The sequence below is a fragment of the Podarcis filfolensis genome (assembly GCF_964270895.1).
Source record: "Podarcis filfolensis genome assembly, chromosome: 17".
Classification (NCBI taxonomy): Eukaryota; Metazoa; Chordata; class Lepidosauria; order Squamata; family Lacertidae; genus Podarcis; species Podarcis filfolensis.
Window position 1 is genome coordinate 35,755,472 of NC_139621.1, and position 24,739 is coordinate 35,780,210.

At 44.4% G+C, this 24,739-nt stretch overlaps 1 protein-coding gene and 1 long non-coding RNA gene across 2 annotated transcripts in view; one reads left to right on the plus strand and one right to left on the minus strand.

The window, feature by feature from the left end:
• MELK (maternal embryonic leucine zipper kinase) overlaps positions 1-3,595 on the minus strand; it is a 33,688-nt gene extending 30,093 nt beyond the window's left edge. The window contains exon 1 of the mRNA XM_083593265.1: positions 3,499-3,595. Coding sequence (XP_083449391.1) covers positions 3,499-3,587 — 89 coding nt within the window. The 5' untranslated portion in view covers positions 3,588-3,595. The remainder of the gene's footprint in view (positions 1-3,498) is intronic.
• The window catches only part of LOC310753076, a 33,654-nt gene that overhangs the window by 3,481 nt on the left and 5,434 nt on the right, over positions 1-24,739 (plus strand). The gene's annotated exons all lie outside the window — the stretch shown is intronic.

Here is a 24,739-nt window from a genome sequence, read left to right on the forward strand (position 1 = left end):
AACAAGCCTGGGTAAATTTTGCGGGATTTCTTCCTAAGTGTAGGAGCAGCAGAGACGCCCACAGCTGCTTTGATTAGTTTGTCAAGTGGCTGAATATTTATGAAGACTTGTCCTTGGTATGTTTTTAAGCACTAAAATAACTGCAACTTATGATCAAATCTAGTGTTGCATTTTATTTTTTGGTCTGACCCCTCCCTCTATGTGTGCTGACGAAAACTAGTTTTCAGCTCTGCAAATTTCCCTCATCACACCCTTGCCCTGTAATATGTTGCAATTGTCAAACTCGTTGTCAGTTTCTCTAATGTCTTTGGCTGTTGCTCCTACTCGCCCCTGCTCATTGCTCTGGTAAAACTGAATGCTTTCCATAATTGTGTGTGTGTGTAAAATAGACAAAAAGCAGCTGAGCAGCTCTGAAAATGAGCATTTTTTTCCAAGGGGAGAAAACTGGGATTTGCATAATTTCGATTAACTATTTAAAAGCACAGGTAGTTGGATTTAGCTTCCTTGGATCATCCAAAAACCTCACGAGGGAAATGTGCTTGTGGTCTTCCACAACAAACATGGAGAAAGCAAGGTAGTATTTTATACATCCTAGCCTAATGGAAAAATAAGTTTTAGTGGTGTTGAACGCTTTTCTCTGAACGTTGCTGTGCTTATTTTATTCCTCGAAGGGAGTATTTCACCAGCATTTTTTACATATAGACCAGCTGGTGGCAGTAGACTACTGCTCATTTTCTCAACCAAACTTCCCCAGATGTACTGATTGTGCTCCATCTGCACAACCATGATTAACAAATTTGCAGCACTATATTTTTAACTGCCTTTATAAACAGTTTCGTTGTGCACATTCCAAATACCTTTGGCAGCAAATCTATCAGTTCTCAAGCATCTTAATAGCATATTTTACTGTGCTGTGAACTTTCATAGACAGAAGACAAGACAAAAAACAAAACCAAAAAAACCCCCACTTAGACCTCTCATTCCATGGAATCAAAACTTTCTTCTCCAGTCCAACATCTATTCTGCAGGGAAATGTAATATTTTCCAGCATTGCAATGTCCAGTCCACTGATACAAGGGTCGTTTCCACCCCATCATGTATTTTACAACTTGGTGTAATACGTGTCAATGCCATCAGTGGTTGCAAGAGTTGTTCTCTGTCGTGTACCATATATAAACTACGTATTATTACTGGACTTCTTCAGAAACTGAACACTTCTGGAGTGATGTAGCACAATCAGAGAGCTTTACCAAAATAAATAAATAAATAAAGTCACCGACTAAAAAATTAATACAAATCTGTAGTTTTATGTACTTGGCTGTGATAATTGCAGAGGCATCAAACAATGCAGTGCAACCTAAAGGGATACTTTCCCCCTTTAAAAAATGTGATAAAAGGCTTAATCCAAGCAGTAGCATGGTACAACTTTGGCTGGTCTGTTCTATCCTTCCCCTCATCGCTCAATTAATTTGCTAATTCTTTCCAGGGATATTTAATTACAGTTAGATCTGTTCAGTTACTGGGCAATATTTGAATTTCCTAGAATTCTCGTACGTGCGCAAGTGTCTTTCTGACCACTGGACTTCATGCCTGTCCAAACTCTCTTTTATTGTTTTGATATTCTAATTGTGTGAGCTCTCCTGGAACCAGTACCACTGAAGGGTGGTATATAAATATTTCAAATAAAGTAAGCGTGGATGCTTACCTAGAGCCCTCCTGCCTGCGATTCTATGCTTGATTACCTGACACGCATAAGAGGTAACAGCCCGAGATGTGTATGAACAAAGGCTTTATATTGATTTTTTTTGAGGGCTGTATTAAATCATACTTAGTGAAACGCAACCGTTGCTTTGCAGTAAAATACATTACAGGATAAAGAACCTTTCTGTGATCTAAATCAGGCTCAGCTCTTTAATGGTATATAGTTAAAGGAGTATACTAATGCATTTTATTGCCTGACCCCATTTCTTTTACAGCAGGTGAGCCCAGCATACTTTAAGGCCATTGTTGTATCCATGTTCTCTTTTACAATACCATTAATGAATTATCATTCTCTAATTTGAAGTTTTAATTATAGCCTGGGGTGCTGCTCCCTTATTTCTGGTTAGTAAGAGGGAGCTGTCTTCTTGGCTCAATCACTTGCTCTCTGTAGAGAATATAAATTTTAAAATGTATGATTGGAAGGATTTGCAGCCTTGTTTTAACTGTGATTGCCTGTCTCTGGTCCTTTTTCGTTAGCACGGTATTTGCACTTCTCAAATCACTCTCTTTACATCAATAGTCACTTAATAAGTCACCCGAAACACTTGTTGGGAAATGATTTTATGGTGTAGGCACTGACTATATTCAGTTCAAACTACTGGGGTAGCTGTAGGGAAGGGAGGTGAATTTCATATTGGGGGTCATTTGGAAACAGATGGAACAGAAAACTTCCAATATCATGATGCTTTTGTAGAAATGTGACTGCACTTGGAGTGCTGTGTCCAGTTCTGGCTGCCTGGCTTGAAAAAAAGAGATTGTCGAGCTTGAAAAGGGGCAGTTAAAATGATTAAGGGGCTGGAGAAGCTCCCCTGTAAGGAAACATTACAGTGTTTTGGGCTTTTTAGTTTAGGAGAAAGGGAAATACATTGTGACATGATAGATGTGAATGAATTGGATTGTGCTTGGTATGAAGGAAGTGGATAAGGAGAAGTTTCTTTCTCAAAACTGTACTAGGACTAGGATCATCTGCTGAACCTGAATGCTGGGAAAATCAGGAAATGCTTCATCCCATAGTGTATACAGGGCCAGCTCACTCATGAGGCAAGGTGAGGCGACCTCCTCAGGTGGCAGAATCCACAGGGGTAACCAATTCAGATGTAGATCTTTATTTCCCCCATATTACTGATGTAGATCTTCACTTACTCTTCCTTGTCGGTCACGGGGGATGGGAGCCATTTTGGGGTTCACCTCAGGTGCCACAGTGTCTTGGGCTGGCCCTGAGTAAACTGTAGAATTAAACTGTTAAATGGGTTAACTGTAGAATTCACTGTCACAAGACGGAGTGGCGTTTGCCAAGTTGGATGGTTTAAAAGGGGAATAAATATATGTGGAGGCTAAGGCTATCCATAGGGACTGTTCTTAATTTGGTTATTTTTTTATAGTTTATGCTCATCTTGTGTGAGCCACTTTGGGAAGGCTATGCCTTAAAAGGCACCATAAAATTATTTCTACAGATGAAAATGAATAAAATATAGAATTTTCCATCAATGCCGACATGTGGAAGAATGGACGTTCCTTTTCAACGTACTGCAAAGGAGATGGAAGGGCAGAAATCCATTTAAGGTCACAGGGAGAGAGGGACCAGGGGAAGTTAGTGTCTTTCACCTGGGCCATACCAAAGGGGCCAGGATGAACTAAGAGCCTAGAAGCCTAAACCAACAAACATTAAACTCCACTGGTCTATTCCTCCCCACTTAAAACAAGCACCCTGTGTGTGGCTTGGTGATCAACACTTACTCTGAACTCTTTCTTAGCTGCTGTGACAGTAGTGTTGATTCAGTCACAGGCAAACAAGGGCGAAAGTTGGCACCAGCAGGATCCACCATCAGGAGTAACCCAAAGATGCTTCTGCCAACAGTCTAATCCCAGACAGCAAAAGAGCAACATTAGAATGTTGCAGCCCCCATCACAAACAGTTGGTACAATTTGAAACTGCATTGTCATGACGACCATGTCAACACTCAACAGCGTTGCAATTCCGAGAAGCAACTTTCCTTTTCATTGTTAAAAATAAGAAACCAAGCAGATGCAACATAGGAACAAATTTCTCTCCAGCCTTGTAGGGTCGTAATGGACCTTCCAGTAAATAATGAAAGGTTCATTAATTAATAAAGTCAGATCCATATCTTCTATAGATGGCATCAGCATGTCCATTTCTGCTGGTTTCAGAGATTTCAATAGCTACACTCAGATCATTGGCAAAGTTGGGTTTCCCCAATAGCAAGTCCCAAAGCATTCTGCAGGTATTAATTAGCTGCCAAAGGGATTTCAAAATATTGGGACTATTTTCTTCAATTGCATTGAACAATATAAATGCGGTACTGAGAAGTAGCCAGTTTAATTTATCCCCAATAATTTTGCACCTGTCAACTTGCCCGCCACATATGAACCAGTTCTGCATCGGATGTCCTGTCTTTCCAACATTTAAATCATTCTGTAGAAAGCATCCTATTAAACCTTGCTGGGGCCAAGCGGCTGCTGATTCGAAAGCTGACTGAACATGGCACTCAGTCACTTTCAGGGCTAGCCCAAGACATTTTGCCGCTTGAGACAAAGGACAAAATGGCACCCTTCCATGACGTACAGAACTGAACTTGATTGGTAGCTGGCTTTAACTTCCATACTGATCATTGGATACGACCCTCCATTGTAACTAAGGGCAGACTGTGTGGAGCACACAGATTGGTCCTCCAACATCTTACCACCACTCCACCTTGCTCCCCCACCCACCACCTGAAGTGGCTGCCTCACTCTGTCTAACGGTAGAGCCACTGAGTTTTCTATCCTCAATTAGCATGTTAGATGATTAATCCTGAGAGGCTGAGTTTTTCTCTCATCACTTTTCCATTCTGAAATCTTCACGGGCACGTTATCTGTAGACATCCAAATGAAAGGGACCAGAATTACCATTGGTTGCCAATGTTTTAGACGAGAGGCTCGAATCTAACATAATGGATACTGATCTCTGCGGGGTCTTGCTATTTAGCAACCCTCGTCAGCAACAAAATGCATTTTATTTTGAAGATGCACAAGAACCTAGCCAATTATCATCATCAATGTCTTTCTTTAGAAAGCAGGGGGCAGGAAGATGTGTCTGGTGGGAGTGGTGGTGGTGAGAGACGTCTGATTGCACTATCAGTGCAGATTGCAACGGGCATATTTATTCTCACTCCTGAAGGGAAAACATTCGGTGGTTCGCTTTCACCTTTTATACAGCTTTCATTAGCCATGATTCACGATAAAGTCAATGCAACAGGCAGGTGTGCTTTTGTTTAATGCAGGATACCATGACCCACACTGCATTTGGGTAACCGTTAACCATAACTACCCACTTGTTGGTGGATGCAGATGAGAACCTCTTCAGCCTGTTCCAAACCAATTGCATAGGCTGTGACAAGCTTTTGGACCCGTTTTGAAATACTAGGTTTTACCTCTTGAAGCCTTTCATCCCGTAGAGCATGCATACCATAGACCTCTCCCTTTACTAGTATGCTCTCCTCACCAAGACCCTTCCATTCGGGAAGTATGGCTGTCGCCCGTATTGCACAAAGGAAGTCTTTCTGTGTGGTTAAGCTGTTTCCATAGGATAACCTCCTCCAAGACGCCAGCTGTTGCTTCCTCCAAGGGATAGCTCAGCTGGTAGTAGTAGTAGTAGTAGTAGTAGTAGTAGTAGTAGTAATAATAATAATAATAATAATAATAATAATAATAATAATAATAATATTTATACCCCGCCCTCCCCGGCCAGAGCTGGGCTCAGGGCGGCTAACACCAATAAAATCACAGTAAAAACATAATAGGGGGGGGAAGAGTGGGGGGGGGGGAGTAAACCCAATTTAAAATACAGGTTAAAATGCAATTTAAAATGCAGCCTCATTTTAAAGTAGCTGATAAATCAAGACCATAAGGGGAGGGAAACATAAGGGTCAGACCAAGTCCAAACCAAAGGCCAGGCAGAACAGCTCCGTCTTGCAGGCCCTGCGGAAAGATGTCAAGTCCCGCAGGGCCCTAGTCTCTTGTGACAGACCGTTCCACCACGTCGGGGCCAGTGCTGAAAAGGCCCTGGCCCTGGTTGAAACCAATCTAACCTCCTTGAGGCTCGGGATGTCCAAAGTGGTGTTATACCTTAAGGTCTTCCGCAGGGCATACCAGGAGAGGCGGTCCCATAGGTAGAGCATTAGACTCAAAGAGTCATGAGTTTGAGGACTGTGTTGGGCAAAAGATTCCTGCATTGCAGGGGAATTGGACTAGATGACCCTTGTGGTCCCTTCCAGCTATACAGTTCTAAGATTTTAAGATTCTTAGCTTCCTCCTAGCTTTAGCTTTCAGATTTTTATACAAAGCTCGGTTGTTTAGAAAGGACTTTGGCTAGAAAAAGGAATGCATTGTTGCTTTGGTAAGGGAGCCACGTTTCTGCTTTGAAGAACTGTCAAAGGATAGTCCTCTGTTTTGAAATAGTCCTCTCTTTGAAGGACTTCTGAGTCCAGACCTGGACTCAAAAGCATCATAAGAAAGGGAGAACAAAGGCACTTTAAATTGCTTTTCTACAGTAGCACATGGGCAGCAAACTGAGCAGGTATAGATGTTGCCAGGCTAGTCTTTCCCCTTACGGGGAGAAGGGCTACATTTCTGTTTAAACTATAGGGATTATTTCCAGATTTGCATCTATACATATGAACTAGCCAATTTAATGCAAAAAATGTGTGGGTTTTTTCCCCTTTTTATTTAAACTAGACAACCTTTAAACTTGCAGTATTAAGAAAGTTTGACACCTGGGAACCAGAAGGACAGGTGGGCCTACAAGACCATAGTCAGTTATATATGCATGATATTTTTTTAATAGCACAAAGAATGCAATAATACAACTGATTTTGGGTTGCCACCAAATTTCTCCCCAAGGTAAATTTGAGGAAATGTTGAAGGTTCTGCTCATGCAAAAATCCATAGGAATTTTACAGTTAAATCGAAAGGACTGCTGGTGAAAATTAGTGTACCGTTTTCTCCAGGAGTGCTGCTACTAAAGTGAAATCCAAGGCCAAAATATAGAGAGTTGGGAGGATGAAAGAAACCAGTTGTAGGATGCTCAAATGAAGGTTGATATTTCTCAAAGTAGGGTAGAGGGTGACACAACTCTAACTCATTTCAAATAACCAATGGGTGGAAATATTTGTTTTCCCAGGTATGATTTCTTCTATTTTATACCAAAGTGGTTCATTTCTTAGTCCATAATCTGTGATGTAATCTACCTTTCCAATTATAGTTTTAAGGCAGACCAACCAATATAATAATAATAATAATAATAATAATAATAATAATAATAATAATAATTTATTTATACCCCACCCATCTGGCTGGGCTTCCCCAGCCACTCTGGGTGGCTTCCAAAAAAAATATTAAAATACTGTAATACATCAATCATTAAAAGCTTCCCTAAACAGGGCTGCCTTCAGATGTCTTCTAAAAGTCTAGTAGTTGTTGTTCTCTTTGACATCTGGTGGGAGGGCGTTCCACAGGGAGGGCACCACTACCGAGAAGGCCCTCTGCCTGGTTCCCTGTAGCTTGGCTTCTCGCAGTGAGGGAACCGCCAGAAGGCCCTCGGTACTGGACCTCAGTGTCTGGGTAGAATGATGGGGTTGGAGACGCTCCTTCAGATATACTGGACTGAGGCTGTTTAGGACCTCAGCACCAACACTTTGAATTGTGCTCGGAAACGTACTGGGAGCCAACGTAGGTCTTTCAAGACCGGTGTTATATGGTCTCGGCGGCCGCTCCCAGTCACCAGTCTAGCTGCCGTGTTCTGGATTAGTTGTAGTTTCCAACCCCAGCCTATAAGATAAACAGCAGATAGTTCCCTTGCACCATTATTTCCTGCATCTCCATCCCTCTGCATTGTTTTTGCCTTGAAAAATGACTCTGGTGCACACAGGCCTGGCCTACAGGGAATCTCTTGGTTGTATTACATTACCGAACGCTGACTGGTGTGAGTCGCAATCCATCAATGATCAAAGAAAGCAAAGGCAAATCAAAGAAATTTCTTGGCAGAGGGTGTTTCAACAAGCGTGCTTGCTCCAGAGTCAAAAGAAGATGTCTTAAGATAGTTCCTTAAGAAGTCTTGCCACCTTTCCTGCCTTAATTTTCCCACATGCTTTTCACACCCATGTGTACAAAGCATGTTAATAAAAAGGCAACGCCATGGCACAGTAACAGAGAAATTCTATGGTTTTCATTTGTATAGTTCCTTTCTTTAAGATGAAGGGGACTGCAGCTGCACAAATATGAATGTTTAACAGCTTCTAAAATGTTGAGTCAATCCCACAGTAGCCTTGCCCTCTATATCCCTGTCTGGCAACTGTGCTCCTCAGGTGGGGCACCATATGCCCTAGAGGTGTGCTCAGTCTGTACTAGAAACTGGGCTTTTAGTGTTGCAGCTCCAGCTCTCTGGAATCAATTACCAGCCGAAATCACAGGCACTCAGTGTGAGGAAGTTTAGGTGCCTACAGAACACTTTTTTTTTCTTGGTAACGCAATTCCCAGCCACTGCAACAGAGTTTAATCTTGACAGGATAGCTCAGCTGGTTAGAGCTTGGTGCTGGTAATGCCATGGTTGCAGGTTCTATTCCCGTAAGGGACACCTGCATATTTCTGTATTGCGGGGGTGTGGGGGTGTGGGTTGGACTAGATGATCCTCAAGGTCCCTTTCAATTCTATGATTCTATGATCTCTGGAAGATCAGTTTTGTATCTGATGAAATTGTACAGAGGTCAAATTTACATGTCTGCTTTTTCCCTCTGACCATGACCACAGTTGGCTTGTGCCCCTACTCTGAAGGTTGCCCAGAAAGGAGTGTGGCCCACAGACTAATTCCCACCTCCCACCCTGAGAACAGAGGGCTGTCCTTTGACATCACTTCAAACAGAGGACTGTTCTCTGTAAAGTAGAACATGTGGCCACCTTAATGACCTTTGGCCAGTATTTTGCAATCTAAACATTTTTCTGATTCATCTGTTAATTGTAAGTAAAGGGACCCATGACCATTAGGTCCAGTCGTGACTGACTCTGGGGTTGCGGCGCTCATCTTGCTTTATTGGCTGAGGGAGCTTCCGGGTCATGTGGCCAGCATGACTAAGCCACTTCTGGCGAACCAGAGCAGCACACGGAAATGCCGTTTACCTTCCCACCGGAGCGGTACCTATTTATCTACTTGCACTTTGATGTGCTTTCGAACTGCTAGGTTGGCAGGAGCAGGGACCGAGCAACGGGAGCTCTCCCCGTCGCAGGATTCAAACTGCCAACCTTCTGATCAGCAAGTCCTAGGCTCAGTGGTTTAACCCACAGCGCCACCCGCGTCCCTAATTGTAACTGCATGTTAATTGGACCTGTCCTGTTTTCTTCTATACAAGGTAACCCTGCTGACAAGTAACAACAACAACTTAATGACTCCAGTTCAATCCCTTGCCTATCCTGTTAAATAATTTCAGGTTACCAGTCAAATAACTGCCTCTGCCTGAGACCACGGAGAGCCAATACCAGTCAGATCAATGGGCTGCCACAGCACGAGGCAAGCTTATCCATTCAGTAAACAGTTAATTTTTATTTTTTTTTAATTTTTTAATCTGAGCAGTTACCCTGGGAGGTTTCTCTGTGAAATGCGAGTTCTGTTATCTTTGTGGGATTGCCTCAGAGCCTTCACACGGCTCAGCTTTGTTCTAGGAATTACACGATCAGCACGATAGCATTACACTCAAAAGAAAATAATGCCCCACCTTTAAAAAATAAAATAATCCTTAATTAAAAACATGATGGATTTCTAAAGTATGCTTCCTGTTAGGAACAGCACGCTGGAAAATAGCAGGGTTGAGATGGTGCTTTATTTCCACAGACACACTGACACCGCCAAACTCTATTTTGTTCATGGAGAGTACAGCTTAAAATGTTAGAGGGAACTTTCACAGAATTGTCCTGTGAAGCTGTTCCCCTCTGGGGAAACTTTCCGCAACTGAGGTATCAAAATGCTTCTTCACACAAGGCAGACAACTTGCTCCTTTTGATGACGAGAGCCACCCTAATAATTTTTATTTTTTTAATGAGACTGTGTATGAAAATGTGTTCCATAAAACCAGGTTGTCCAATTCATCAGACCTAGGCTGCTCTTTGAATCAGAGCAATCTTGCTAGCTCCACGCTGGTAGAACCTTGTAGAAAGACAAGTCGTGCAGCTGGAATCCATAATATCTATATGCAAGCGAAAGCATTCTTATACCACTTTAACAGTCTTTCCCCAAGACTGTAGTCAGTAAGGTAAAGGTAAAGGGACCCCTGAACGTTAGGTCCAGTCGTGACCGGCTCTGGGGTTGTGGCGCTCATCTCGCTTTACTGGCCGAGGGAGCCGGTGTACAGCTTCCCAGTCATGTGGCCAGCATGACTAAGCCACTTCTGGCGAACCAGAGCAGCACACGGAAACGCCGTTTACCTTCCCACCGGAGTGGTACCTATTTATCTACTTGCACTTTGACGTGCTTTCGAACTGCTAGGTTGGCAGGAGCAGGGACCGAGCAACGGGAGCTCACCCCGTCGTGGGGATTCGAACCACCGACCTTCTGATCGGCAAGTCCTAGGCTCTGTGGTATAACCCATAGCGCCACCCGTAGCCCCTGGGAAACCTGAATTTCTCAGAGGTTACTTACAGCCTGTTGTGCCACATAGTAAGACTTTATAGAGTGGAACAAGAGAAAGAAGGCTGCGCAGATTTCTTTTTCGTGATGGTGGCAGCAGCAGAAATGAAGGGGAGAGAGATGTTTCTGGGTGGTGGCAGCAGAGGTAGGCGACATCATCAGGACAGGGTGGTTTTTGCCACCCGCTTAACCTGCCACCTGGGACACATGCCCCCACTTGCTCCTCACCCTCTTGATCTGGGCCTGCCTCCCCCCCCCAAAAAAAACTTCTACAGTTCACCCTGGTCTTATTTCAGTCTTTGATTTGTCAATACCCGCTTCTTCTCTTTGTGCTGTAACACTTTAATGAGGAAAGGAAGAGTCTCTAATAAAGGGAAATTAGTTTCCTAATCTCTGGCTAGTGCCCATGGATAATTGTTTTTAAAATTATAGTGCAAAGCGCGTTCCCACTCTCCATTGCCCTCTTTATTATCAGCTGCAGGGAGAGAGAGGGAGAAAGGAGAAAGGAGGGAGCGCTAAAGCTTTTTAAATGGTTCATTAATTTCCCATAATCTGTTGTATTTTTTATTTTATTTGCGGGCCCATAATACATTGGCAAAATTGTCATTTTGAGTGATTTTCAGGGAAGCGATGTATCTGCTTTGCACTTCCACTCATAATATTTTGCTCTTCTGCTGAATAAATAAGGGGGCAATCCTAAATATAGGAAGACAGTGTAAATTACAACACCTTAAGGGTAAACTATGCAGGTGGCGCTGCGGGTTAAGCCACAGAGCCTAGGACTTGCTGATCAGAAGGTCGGCGGTTCGAATCCCCGCGATGGGGTGAGCGCCCGTTGCTCAGTCCCTGCTCCTGCCAACCTAGCAGTTCGAAAGTACGCCAGTGCAAGTAGATAAATAGATACCACTCCAGCGGGAAGGTAAACTGTGTTTCCGTGCGCTGCTCTGGTTCGCCAGAAGCGGCTTAGTCATGCTGGCCACATGACCTGGAAGTTGTACACCGGCTCCCTTGGCCAATAAAGCGAGATGAGCGCTGCAACCCCAGAGTCGGTCACGACTGGACCTAATGGTCAGGGGTCCCTTTACCTTAATTGAATCCCACCCATAGGCACCAACTGTACAAGACTGAGGTGTCTTCAGCCTCACCAAAACTCTATTGGGGTGGGACTGAGCCCCCACCCCCACCTTGAGGGGCTGGGCCCTTGCAGCAGCAGGCCTCACTGGGCTCTCCACAGCTGTGGCACACCTTACAGTGTGATTCACAATGTGCATGACATTGCACACACATTATCCTCCCAATGTTGGGTGGAACGCGGGCCCCACCTGAGCATAGTAGGAGACATGCCAGCATAGATCCCCCATCTTGGCTCAGTTGTGCCCAGCCAGCCTGTGTTTGGGGAGCTTGCAAGTTGTGTGACATGGGTGTGCTAGTGTGCTCCACATGCATATGTTTACCTACTTTCTGTGTCATGCTATTGTTGTGTGAGGCTGTGCAACTGCCAGAAAGTGTGCGGTGTGGATGCTTGTGGCATGGGCTGGTTAGCTGCTGCAGTGAGCATTGCAAGGGACATCACAAGCGCTCTGTGTCACACATTCTGTGTTTGCCTGAGCATGAGTCTGAAGTAAGGATTCTGAGCCCTTGTGTTCTAAATCAATACATGAAATCCAATCACAGAACACTTCAGGATTTGGGCTACTGCCATTGGCCCTTAAACTCTGAATTATGATTCGCAGCTTGGGAGTTTAGACAACCAATCATGCTGAGAGTGGGTGTGGCCCAGGCCTTCAGAAATGCATACTGTATAAGCAGTTGCTTTGCGCCTGTTGTTCAGTTCTATTAGTTCAATAAAGGTTACTGTTGTTATGGTGTCTCACTTCATAAGAGCCGACATTCTTTTCACTCTGCCCCCTGTTTATTTGCATTCATGTGTTGGAGACTTTGAGGCACTTCCCATAAGCTCTCCCAGAGTAACTTCACAGTTTGTAGATACCCAATAAGGGCCTTTACGAACTTTCCCCTGCATGTGAACAGGTGGACCTCATTTCTATGGAAATGCCGGCTGAGCTGTTTTTTCTTGATTTCTTTTCTCTCTGCAGAGCTGAGGCTAGGTCAGCTTCCCAGGGGCTCCTGCACACAGTTTGGATCTGGCATAATTTATACCAGATTACTCTTAAAGTAATGCCGTTTACCTTCCCACTGGAACAGTACCTATTTATCTACTTGCACTGCATGCTTTTGAACTGCTAGGTTGGCAGGAGCAGGGACTGAGCAATGGGAGCTCACCCCGTCACGGGGATTCGAACTGCCGACCTTCTGATCAGCAAGTCCTCTGTGATTTAACCCACAGTGCCACCCACGTCCCACAATTCATTCAATTACATACCAGCAAATTCAGGTTGCACAATTAAAGTTGATTTGACACTCTTGCTCAACAATCCTGCTTCTCTCCCCAATCAGATTTTTTTGCAAGAAGGAAAGTGATGGGGAAATGTATCGAAAAGTGTGAGATTGCTGCATGATACAAGGTCATCTCACTTCCCCACAACCAAATCAGAATCAGTGCTCAATAAACAGCATCTGTTGCCTAACCTCCCCACAAACTTTGTGCAAACAAATCAGGATAAATACTCATAAAACAGGTTGCCTGGAAGTGACCAAGGTTATCCTTCCCATGTTATGATTCACATTGTGGAAATTATTTGCAAGAGCCTTCCTATAAATAAAGCTAGAACCCTCAGGTGACCTAGTTAATTCCTATCGCTTACAGAATTGATATGCAACCTGAGATGAGCTAAATTTAGTAGTGTTTATGTGGCAGGTTTTCAAAAGAACATCTGGCATGTGATAAATGTCTGTTTCCTCCTCCTTTTTATGGTGAGCTTGCTTAAAAATAAAATAAAATAAAATCTCCAATGACGCAAGTAGAAGGGCAGAAGTAGTGCTGATGTGATGTGGGGGTGACGAGGAGCTCTGTTTTCTAAAAAGCAACCGTCTTACCTGAAAGCTACATATTGTCATGGGTGGCGCTGTGGGTTAAACCACTGAGACTAGGACTTGCCGATCAGAAGGTTGGCGGTTCGAATCCCCGCGACGGGGTGAGCTCCCGTTGCTCAGTCCCTGCTCCTGCCAACCTAGCAGTTCGAAAGCACGCCAGTGCAAGTAGATAAATAGGTACCACTCCGGCAGGAAGGTAAATGGCATTTCTGTGCGCTGCTCTGGTTCGCCAGAAGCGGCTTAGTCATGCTGGCCACATGACCCAGAAGCTGTACGCTGGCTCCCTCAGCCAATAAAGCGAGATGAGCGCCACAACCCCAGTCGGCCGCGACTGGACCTAATGGTCAGGGGTCCCTTTACCCTTTACCTTTAACAGTGCTTAGGTAATAGAAGAGCCGGGAGCCAATGAGACACAGTCAGTTTGGACAGACAGCACAAATGGATGAGTTTGGTTGAACATTTTTATGGCCTTCAAGCAAGGCAACACTTTTCTCTACTTCAAGGATGAAGAACATGGGACCCTTCAGATGCTGTTGGACTTCGGCAACTTCCATCAGCCCCAACTGGCATGGCCAATGGCTGGAAATGATGGCAGTTGTAACTCAGCGACACCTGGAGGACTGCAGATTCCACATCCCTGCACCAATCAAAAAATGCATAGCTGGGGCAATGTGTCCTGTTTTGTTGCCTGATGAGAAACAGGAAGTGCCACCCTGCTCTGCCCTACTGCCCACCCTGCCTCTGCTGGCATTGCCTCCCTGCCATCCACAGCCACTGGTGGAGAAGCGGCTCAGGCATCGGCCACTGATTTCTAGTGAGATCTCACATGAAATCAGCTCTGATGCTGGTGCCTTTTTGCAGTGGGTGGGAAACCTTGAAGACTTTTGCTGCCTGAGGCAGCTGCTTCACTCTGTCTCATGGGTAGGCTGGCCCTGTGAACAGCTACTAAACATAGCTCCTTGATGTGTACTAATAGCTTGGAGATGTTTCCCCGGTGACTTTTGAGGGATGGCACACTCATCTGCTCTAGTGGGGAGCTTGAGCAGGAAGAGTTTAACAAGCGGTGCTGCGTGGCACTCCACATGGCATGCCCAAACTTGCCAGCATTCCCATCTTGGTGATGGTACATGAATGATGGGGACACCATCATTAAGATAGGGATGCTGGTGAGCTTGACTCCTGGCTTGGAATTAGTTTTTGCCACCTCCACCACAGGTAGTAGGGGCAGTGGAGAGCCTGTTTTTTTTATATTAAGAATGTGGGTGAGGGCAGGCTCTTGCTAAGCAATGGGGAGGCCCATTGTGGGCAGTTTCCCACAGTCAGAGCCAAACCTCCCTGCACATATTTGAAGAAACCAGAGGCCTTTCTCCTGGGCATGGTTGGCCAATTGGTGTTAAAGAAGGACAGATCTTTCTTTATGTACGCTACAGCAGCAGCAAGAATACTCATCGCAAAATATTGGAAGACACAAGATTTACCCACCAAGGAAGAATGGCAGATGAAGGTGATGGACTACATGGAATCGGCGGAAATGACTGGCAGAATCGGAGACCAGGGAGAAGATTCGGTAGAAGAAGGTTGGAAGAAGTTTAAAGATTACCTACAGAAACATTGCAAAATTAAGGAATGTTAGAAGGATGCTGGAATGAAGTTATGTGGTTTTAGTAGTAATGTTATAAAGGAGTATGTAAATATGGTTGTTAACAGGTGAGAATGTAAAGTCACAACATATTAAGATAAATGATTAAGATAAAAACAAAGATGGAAAGGATTTGCTGAATTAACTAATTGAACTAGAATACAAAAAAGGGAGGTGTGAGGAAGTCAAGGAAACAAGTAAATGAAAGATAAGTTATGGAAAAATTGATTTGTTTTTAATTTTTTATTTTTCAGTTTTTTGTAATTTTTTGTTTTATTATTTTCTTTTTTATGTTTGTAATTTCTTGAAATGTTAATAAATATTATTATAAAAAAACAACCTCCCTGCACATATCTCTGTTGCTGGGTTTGGTAGAGATCATGTTAGAGTATTTGAGATGTGTGTAAGATCCCTAGGTCAGGATATAATATTACAGAAATAAGATTTATCACTGGAAATAGATGTGAAGCAGTACTTGCCACGAACTTATGGATTTCAGAATGAGTCTTGTGGTATCTAAGATTTTGCTGACCAGTAAATTTATGTTCTTTCAGTTAAATTGTTGTTTTTGTTTAGTCGTGTCCGACTCTTCGTGACCCCATGGACCAGAGCACGCCAGGCACTCCTGTCTTCCACTGCCTCCTGCAGTTTAGTCAAACTCATGTTTGTAGCTTCGAGAACACTGTCCACCATCTTGTCCTCTGTCGTCCCCTTCTCCTTGTGCCCTCCATCTTTCCCAACATCAGGGTCTTTTCCCGGGAGTCTTCTCTTCTCATGAGGTGGCCAAAGTATTGGAGCCTCAGCTTCAGGATCTGTCCTTCCAGTGAGCACTCAGGGCTGATTTCCTTAAGAATGGAGAGGTTTGATCTTCTTGCAGTCCATGGGACTCTCAAGAGTCTTCTCCAGCACCGTAATTTCAAAAGCATCAATTCTTCAGCGATCAGCCAGTTAAATATCAGTCAGTTAAATATTGGGACTGAAATACCAGTAAACACCAGATTCCTCCAGACTGCATTCAGCAGCCCCCCAAACCCCTCAGGCTCGGCCCCATACATGCTAGAATCTTCCTGGGCTCTGCTTACTCTGACCCCTTGGCCCCACCCAATGGCCTCGCATTTTTGAAATCAAAAGTTGGCAACCCCAGTATTATTTGTGAGTTAAATCAGTTTGCTTGAACCCTGGCACTCGCTCAACTAGACCAGTTCTCAGATGGAAAATAGGTGTCATTTTATGGAACGCAAGGAAGCAGGAGGAGCTGTTAAAATACTGCTTTTGGTGTGACCTTGTGAGACGAACAGATTGAGATCAGGGCATCTGCCAGCATCACACAAAAATGTATACACAGGTTCACTGTCAGCTGATTGAACTATCAAAGCAAAAGGCAGCCGTTTTTATAGCTTCAGCTATAAAATGCTAGACTGTTAACATCTACAGTAGTGTCTTTTATTATGTTGGAGCATAGAGCAAGCCTAATACTCCGCCTGCAGGACATATGTCTAGAGATAGACCTATAAGTTTGGCTTTGTTTACCTGGCTAGATGGCACCAATGCAGCTGGTAAGTTCCCTCCTGAGTTGGGATGAGGGATCAGTTTGATTTTGCTAGTGCTCCAATGAGGAACTACCAAGTTCATACTTCTTGAACCAATATGCAAAGCTGAAACATAGCTGTCCTTTGAAATTTGCACCTCGCTGAATTTTACAATGCACTTGTCCAGCCAAACAACGCATATAGAAATGCTTACATGAACATGTCCAAAAAATGTGTATATTAGCTTTTGTATGCTTTACATGAAGGGAAATTGCTTGTAAAATGTGCATACAGTATTAGTCTAAACTGCCTGCAAAAATATTTTTATTACAAGAAATTCACACTAAATTAGTGGCAAATTTCCATGAGGATTTCTTAAAACGAAAATGAGGAAACTGCTGCAGAAGGTGAACAAAATTTAAGATTAGGAAAAAGAGAAACTGAAAGAAACCAAAATCAACAGGCCCAGCCATCCCTACACCTGAGTCCCAATATTTAAAGATACATGTACAAATTATCAACAAACTTAAAAATAGGCACCTGAGCTCTTTATAACATGGAAGGAGACTCCCTAGGTGGCCTCAACAGACTTACCGTATTTTTTGCTCTATAAGACTCACTTTTTCCCTCCTAAAAAGTAAGGGGAAATGTGTGTGTGTCTTATGGAGCAAATGCAGGCTGCGCAGCTATCCCAGAAGCCAGAACAGCAAGAGGGATTGCTGCTTTCACTGCGCAGAGATCCCTCTTGCTGTTCTGGCTTCTGAGATTCAGAATATTTTTTTTCCTGTTTTCCTCCTCCAAAAACTAGGTGCATCTTGTGGTCTGGTGTGTCTTATAGAGCGAAAAATATGGTATTTTGTCCTCCCCAGATTTTGGAAGGATAATTACACCAACACATATTTTTATGTTTATCTTTTATATATTTTTCAAGAAACAATATAAAATGCAGTTGATTACCTGTGGTCACAATAATCTCTGGCATTTTTATTTTTTTGTCTGCCCAACTGCTATGGAGAGCAGCTGCATCACTCATAATTTGCCAGGTTAAAAGGATACAACCCTACTTGGTGTGATCAAGAACATCCTGCATTTGGGGATAATGCTTAGAGAAGCATTAGGAATGTAATTACGAGGAATCACATTCGCACAATGCGCTTCCTTTACAAGGCATATTCCATTTCTCAAGCTGTAGCAACAGAAATAAAAGATTAAAGCCAGCTCTTTATTTGTGTTTAGCAGATACCCACAAATGTTGTACTTAGGCCATGTTTCAGATCTCAGCAAGGAGGACAGAATTTTCGCCAATTTCCTCCTCTGAAGAGCTGGAAGAAATATGCACATTTCTATTTTGTGCTGCCTCATGTTCAGCGTGCTCAAATTACACATGCAATAAACTAGAGCTACAACCAATGTTCTCATAAAAATGAGCCTCGGAATTCTCCTGTGTTAATCTTGATAGTCACTGAATACACACACACGTACAAATGATACGTGATTTTGATTTCAGTCTAAAACATTTGACAGTATTTGATAAGTAGCGTGCAATGACAGTATATTTCACTGTTGACAGCTATGCGGTGAACTCCTATGCCTGTTATGCAGATGTAATTCTCACTGAATGCAAGAGGCTTTATTGTTCTGTTACTTATTTTATTTATTTAGCAAAACACATATACCCCTGTTGTAACAAAACCACAAGAAAGGAACACCAGCATGCCATTGTAAGGCAATGAATTATAGCAGAACCCTAAAGAGATGACGTCCAGTGCTTAGAGTTATTTATTTTGTGTGTTCAGACCCAGAAACCTCCCCCCGAAAATAAATTCACACATGACTCAAATTTTGGTTTGGTTTTTGGCAGAATTTAGGCCACAACTTTATTGATTACAGAAAGTGATTGATTGCATAGGCTCTGGTTCCACTAGCTCCCTGCCATGCAGGTAGCGCTGACCCAGGACACCAGCATAGGTCAGCCAAGGGTGAACACCTGGATGAGCGAAAAGCCAGGAACGGGCTAACTCCACCACCCAAATGTCCCCCTGGACTCAGGCATGGACACAACCCCCTCACAGGGGTTGACCAAGCCATCGAGTCCCTGGATTCATTTAACAGAATACCCTTCACATAGGGATGGCGAGAGCGTTCTCCCATCCCTATCACCTGAACCAGAGCCTATCCGCAACCTTCCAAGCTGTGACGATTTCCTACGCGGCAGGCAAAAACCAAATGGCAACAGCCAATCAGCCAAGTGGAGAAATTCCTGCCGTGCCCCTGTCCCAACGACAGATGACACACGACGGCATAGCAAGGTCAAGCGCAACAAGCCCTAAAAGTAGGTAGAGGTGGGCGGGTGTTCCGAATGCACGCGCCGAAAGAGGAAGCTCTGGGTCACGTGCATGGGTATAAAAAGGTCCCTCGAAGCTTTTGGATTGTGTCCCATTGGCCAGACTGCACCCAGCCCTGAGTGCTCACTGGAAGGACAGATCCTGAAGCTGAGGCTCCAATACTTTGGCCACCTGATGAGAAGAGAAGACTCCCTGGAAAAGACCCTGATGCTGGGAAAGATTGAGGGCTCAAGGAGAAGGGGACGACAGAGGACAAGATGGTGGACAGTGTTCTCGAAGCTACAAACATGAGTTTGACTAAACTGCAGGAGGCAGTGGAAGACAGGAGTGCCTGGCGTGCTCTGGTCCAGGGGGTCACGAAGAGTCGGACACGACTAAACGTCTAAACAACAACAACGCCAAGGACCTACCAATCGGGTGTTGTGGCTGACCAATTGTACCCACCCACAACACAGGGTGTCGGTTTCCAGGTCTCACCGCAATATGCGCCCTCTTTAAGGGAGGACCCGATTTATTAAATAAGAAGACCTGGGATATCAGAGTTCAAATCCCCTCTCAACCACGTAGTTCATTGGATGAGCTTGGGTCCGTCACAGTCTTGGTCCAGTGGCCGACTTTGGGCTTTCAAATTTCAGCGGTGCCCTGTGTGACACCAAAATTCCCCCCTCCAGCCTCTCACCTTACATTCTTAGTCATTGTTGTGGTACCCCCTGCAGCGTCCACTTGATTTGGCGCCCAATGCAAGCATCCCCCGAAATCTGCCTCTGCTCAGACTCAGCTTGGAGAGTCGTTGTGAGGATAAAATGAGGAGGGGGAGAACCATGTGTGCCTCCTTGAGCTCCCTGGAGAAAAGGTGGGATATAGAATCATCAAGTTGGAAGGGACCCTGAGGGTCATCCAGTCCAACCCCCTGTAATGCAAGAATCTCAACAAAAGCATCCACAACGGATTGCCACCCAAACTTCTGCTTAAAAACATCCAAGGAAGGAGAGTCCACAATCTCTGGAGGGTTGTGATGATAGATAGGTAGATAAAATCAGCGCTTTTTTTTTCCTGGGGGGGGGGCGGACGCAGGGGGACACATACCCTAAACATTTTGCAAATCTTTGTATTTTGTCCATTTACTGTATTTATTTTTCCTGATTTGAACTGTAAAACGGTGATTTTATTGAGTCAAAATGAGAGTGCCCCTAAACAGTTTTTTTAGAAAGAAAAGCACTGGATAAAATAATTGTAACCGTATGAAATAAAATGTTAATAACATTCAAACATCCATACCAGGAATCAGGGCCAGATTTAGGTTTGATGAGGCCCTAAGCTACTGAAGGTAATGGGGCCCTTTATACGTCCAGCTGCTCTTTGTCAACAACAAATTCTCGCTGTTTTTTCTGTTGAATATATGCTATATGGTAATTTATGGACCTAATAGGTATCTAAAGCCATTTGCACATACAGAATGTAGGCACACTATATATAGAAATGAGCAAACCAGTGATATTTTAGGGAGCAGGCTAGCAGGCAGGGCCCATTACTTACATCATAGGAGCCTACACAACACAAAACACTGTTGCTGTATGTAGGCTATACTTTATTTGTTTTTTATCTTATATTTTGGAAATGTACATCCAGGTTTTTTTTCCCTTTAATTTTTTTTGCCCCCCCCCAAGAGAGTGGGGCCCTAAATTAGAGCTTGTTTAGCTTATATGTAAATCCAGCACTGCCAGGAATCCAGCTGTTTCCCTGTTATCTCAGTGCATTGAGCAGAACACTGGAAAGCAGAAGCAGGCAAAGTTTATGCTGAGTAACTGGGTAAAATGCCGCCTGCTGGACCTGCACATTTCCCCTTATACATCCATCAGGCTGGAATAAGTGCACGTGGAAGGTTGGAGGCGCAGGGAGAGAGGACTGGTTCCTGCAGACCCCTGCCAGGGCTATTTTCCAATTAGCATGTTCCGATTAGCACCTGAGGCGGATCCAAATTGCTGCTGGCATTTATATTTTCAGCTGACATTTCTCTTCTCTTCCAGTAGCCTTTTGTGCAACATGAAATCTGTTTTGCATCTAGCAGGATGTAATCTAATTAACTCTGCACAACACACCCCGCACTCCATCTTAACCCACAGGCTTTGAAGTCTCCCCGTCACCCGTCTTGCTCTGAAACATCTTTCCCTCCCTCCGCTTTTGTTTTGCTGTTTTCTGATACATCGAGCCCGAAGAGAAGTTTCGGGAATGCTTTTGCTCATTGGCTTGTGGCGTTTTAATAATCCTGATATGTTACACTGGGGAGCTTGCTTGCTTGCTTTTATAGCCCAGGCCCTTTCCGTCAGGCATTGGGAGAAGGTGACTAGATGAGAGAGCTGGCTAGCCCAGGCCAACGAGAAGAAGCATCACTGCTTCTGGGGCACCAGTTTAGGAAGGCTGGAATAGCTGTGGAGCCAAGAATCTGTTGCCTCAAATGATTGCCTCACCTTGGCTAATGGTATGGCTGGCTTGGCACAGCATAACGTATCATTGAATGTGCATAAGATAACCTGGAACTTCATGTTGAAGACAACACATGGTCCCAGGAATGAAATGTATTGTGGGAAAGTAATATGGAATAGTGGAGGGCTCTGCATGCTTTATCTCTCTCCTGAAGCATCTGAGAAATGGAAGAGGGAGAAGTTTAAAACTGCCATTTCTCCCCTTTCAGGCTTTTTTCTAGAAAGGATAAGACTGGGTTAAATGTTTTGGCTGGCATTTCGATGCTGACCGTGTTGTACGGAGAGGCTGGGGCAACCAGGCCAGATGGGCAGGGAATAATAATAATAATAATAATAGCACCAATCCCACATTAAAGACCCATGTGGAAGCACTCTGTGAGGGACGCAGGTGGCGCTGTGGGTTAAACCACAGAGCCTATGGCTTGCCGATCAGAAGGTTGGCGGTTCGAATCCCCGCAACGGAGTGAGCTCCCGTTGCTCGGTCCCTGCTCCTACCAACCTAGCAGTTCGAAAGTACATCAAAGTGCAAGTAGATAAATAGGTACCGCTCCGGCGGGAAGGTAAACGGCGTTTCCATGCGCTGTTCTGGTTCGCCAGAAGCGGCTTAGTCATGCTGGCCACATGGCCCGGAAGCTGTATGCCGGCTCCCTTGGCCAATAAAGGGAGATGAGTGCCACAACCCCAGAGTCGGTCACGACTGGACCTAACTGTCAGGGGTCCCTTTAACTTTACTGGAAGCACTCTGTATGTACCTTTAATACCAGCATAATTAGTTTCTGTTGTTTCCTAAAACGTCTGCTCTAGGAGAACTCCCCACTTCTGAAGTATAGCAGTGTCCTTAGATGGGTTATTCATAAACACAGCCAGTTTTACTAACTACAGTGGTTCCCAAATCACCCTTAGTAAATTCTGTCTGTGCGGCCTTTGATTGCTTTCCCATGTTTTAGTAAATAAATCTCTAGCTACATGCAAGATTTGCCCTTGTTTCTCATATGGAACACATTCCTTTATACAGTCCAGAAAACATCTCACTGGATCCAACAGTATGTTAATCTGGACCATGTCTGTGATTACAGCTGTTACCGACCTCCAGATTTAGTTGATTCTTTCCCTTCTGATACTTCCACCACATGTGCCAAAAAATAAATAACCTTTTGTTTGACTACATATCCAACAATCCCCTTCCCCTTTTTTATAGCATGTTCTCCTTCATGGAGAGCACGTGTTGCGGTGGGGGCCGCCAGGACACTCCAAAGTTGGGGGGCGGGCTAATTGATCATTGGCCACTGATGCAATTGGGGCTTCCCTTGTTGTTGGGAAGAAGTTAATGTTGCCATTTATTGATTGACAGCCAGAAATAGTAAAACTCCTTGCACGAGGCTAGGGCTTCCTCTTTTCGCCCGTGCATTGGATTGTCCGTCCCTCTCTCCCTAGAATAGGGTTGTTCGCTTTGACCTTGCTATGCCTGTCATGGGGTCGTCTGCTTTGGAGCGGGGGCCTGGTAGGAATTTTGTCCATCTGGCTGATTGGCTGGGGCCATTTGGTTTTTGCCTACTGCGTAGCAAATCGTCACAACTTGTAAGGTTCACGGTTAGGCATTGGTTTATGGTTTGGTTGGTTGAGGGGCATGGATTGGCTGTGCCTGCCCCTCTAATGCTGCTGCTGCAAGGGATTCCGTTAAAGGAATCGGGGGCTAACTATTGCTTGTCCACTCTGTCAAGGGGGCTCGGGCCATAGCAATGAGCTCCTGGTTGCATTTGGGGTGAGGGCAGGTTCCCTGCTCCGCGTAACCCCCAAGTGTATTCCCCCATTCTGACTTTCGCATCGTGCGGAATGTCAGTCCGTCCCCCATGGTGGGGGCAGATAGTCGCAACCAATGCCTACGCAACCACTCGCAAATTTGTATTTTAATAAAGCTGTGGCCAAAATTATGCCAAAAATCTTAAACAAAAATTTCTGTGTGATGTGTGAGTTATTGGGGTGGACCTGGGGACCTCGACACGCAAATATTTTAAATGTTTTCTACATTGCTATATGCCACTGAGTGGCCATTTGAACCATGTTTTTCTTACTGCCACCTTCCCCAACCATATATTTTGGACCACAGCTCGCATCAACCCCAGATACTACATGCATACCCCTCAACTGTCCCGGAACATTCCATTTTTTCTTGCATGAGCACGGTGGACATTTCGGGTGCTGTGATCTCGCATGATTTCAAGCTGTAACCCCCCACTCCAAAAACAAGCAAACACTTTTTCTGGGGCCATGGTTTTTTCAGGGGGAAATCACAGTGTGAAATCACTCGAGATCACAACGCCAAAAATAGCCACCATGCTCTCACAAGACAAAACAGGCAGATGGCATCCCAGAAGATGGTGTCCCAGTTTTCCTCTTTGATATGTTGAAGGGTATACACATGCTCCCTGGAACGCATGGGAGTTGTAGTCAAAACCACCTGGAGGGCGTTAGGTTGGCGAAGACAGATTTACTGCCGTCACAAATTTAGACCTCTTAACAAATATATATTCCACATTTCCCGAGAGAGGTTTCACATTACAAAGTCTTTCCCCACATCTTGATGTTACTTTCCTATCTTGTTTTGGCTGCCTAATCATGATTTAATTGTGCATCCTGAATTTGCCAGTGTGTGATTAAATCCCACCCAAACATAGTGACTTTCTGGGAGTGCCCCTGGAGACTGCAGTCTTCACTTTTAACTCCCCTGCTGCCGGTGGAGATGTTGCAACAGCTTTGCATGCAGCCTGGTTTCTTGCTTTGCGCTCATCTGCTCCTTTGCCTGTTTGAAGTGCCGGTAGTTGTAATTTGTTGGCAGCTTCCCAGAGTGGCTAGGGCAACCCACTCAGATGGGTGGCATAATAATAATAATAATAATAATAATAATAATAATAATAATAATAGTACATTTTTCAGAATAGGATCTCTATGGTTGTGGGTGATGTTGTGCTTTTGCTGGTACAACCAACTTCTTCTTCTTTATATATTTTTGACAACAAAGAGAAATATTTCCCATCTTTGGTTACAGGCGAGGTTACAACAACATGGGTCATTGACTAAGAAGCAGCTGTTTTTGGAATTTGAATGGAGAGAGGGAGCAGCGAGAGCTTGAAGCAGCTGGGCATCAATTCATGCCACCTGTCTGACACCCACTCGGATCTGGAGGCCTCTTGCATGGTGACCAAGGAACAGAGCATGGGGTACTTGCTGTGACTGTTCCTTCTTGGCCAGGGGCGGGGTGGCAAGGTGCAGGAAGCTTCCAGGTCCCACGCAGTTCAGGTGGTAACTTTGCAAGATGC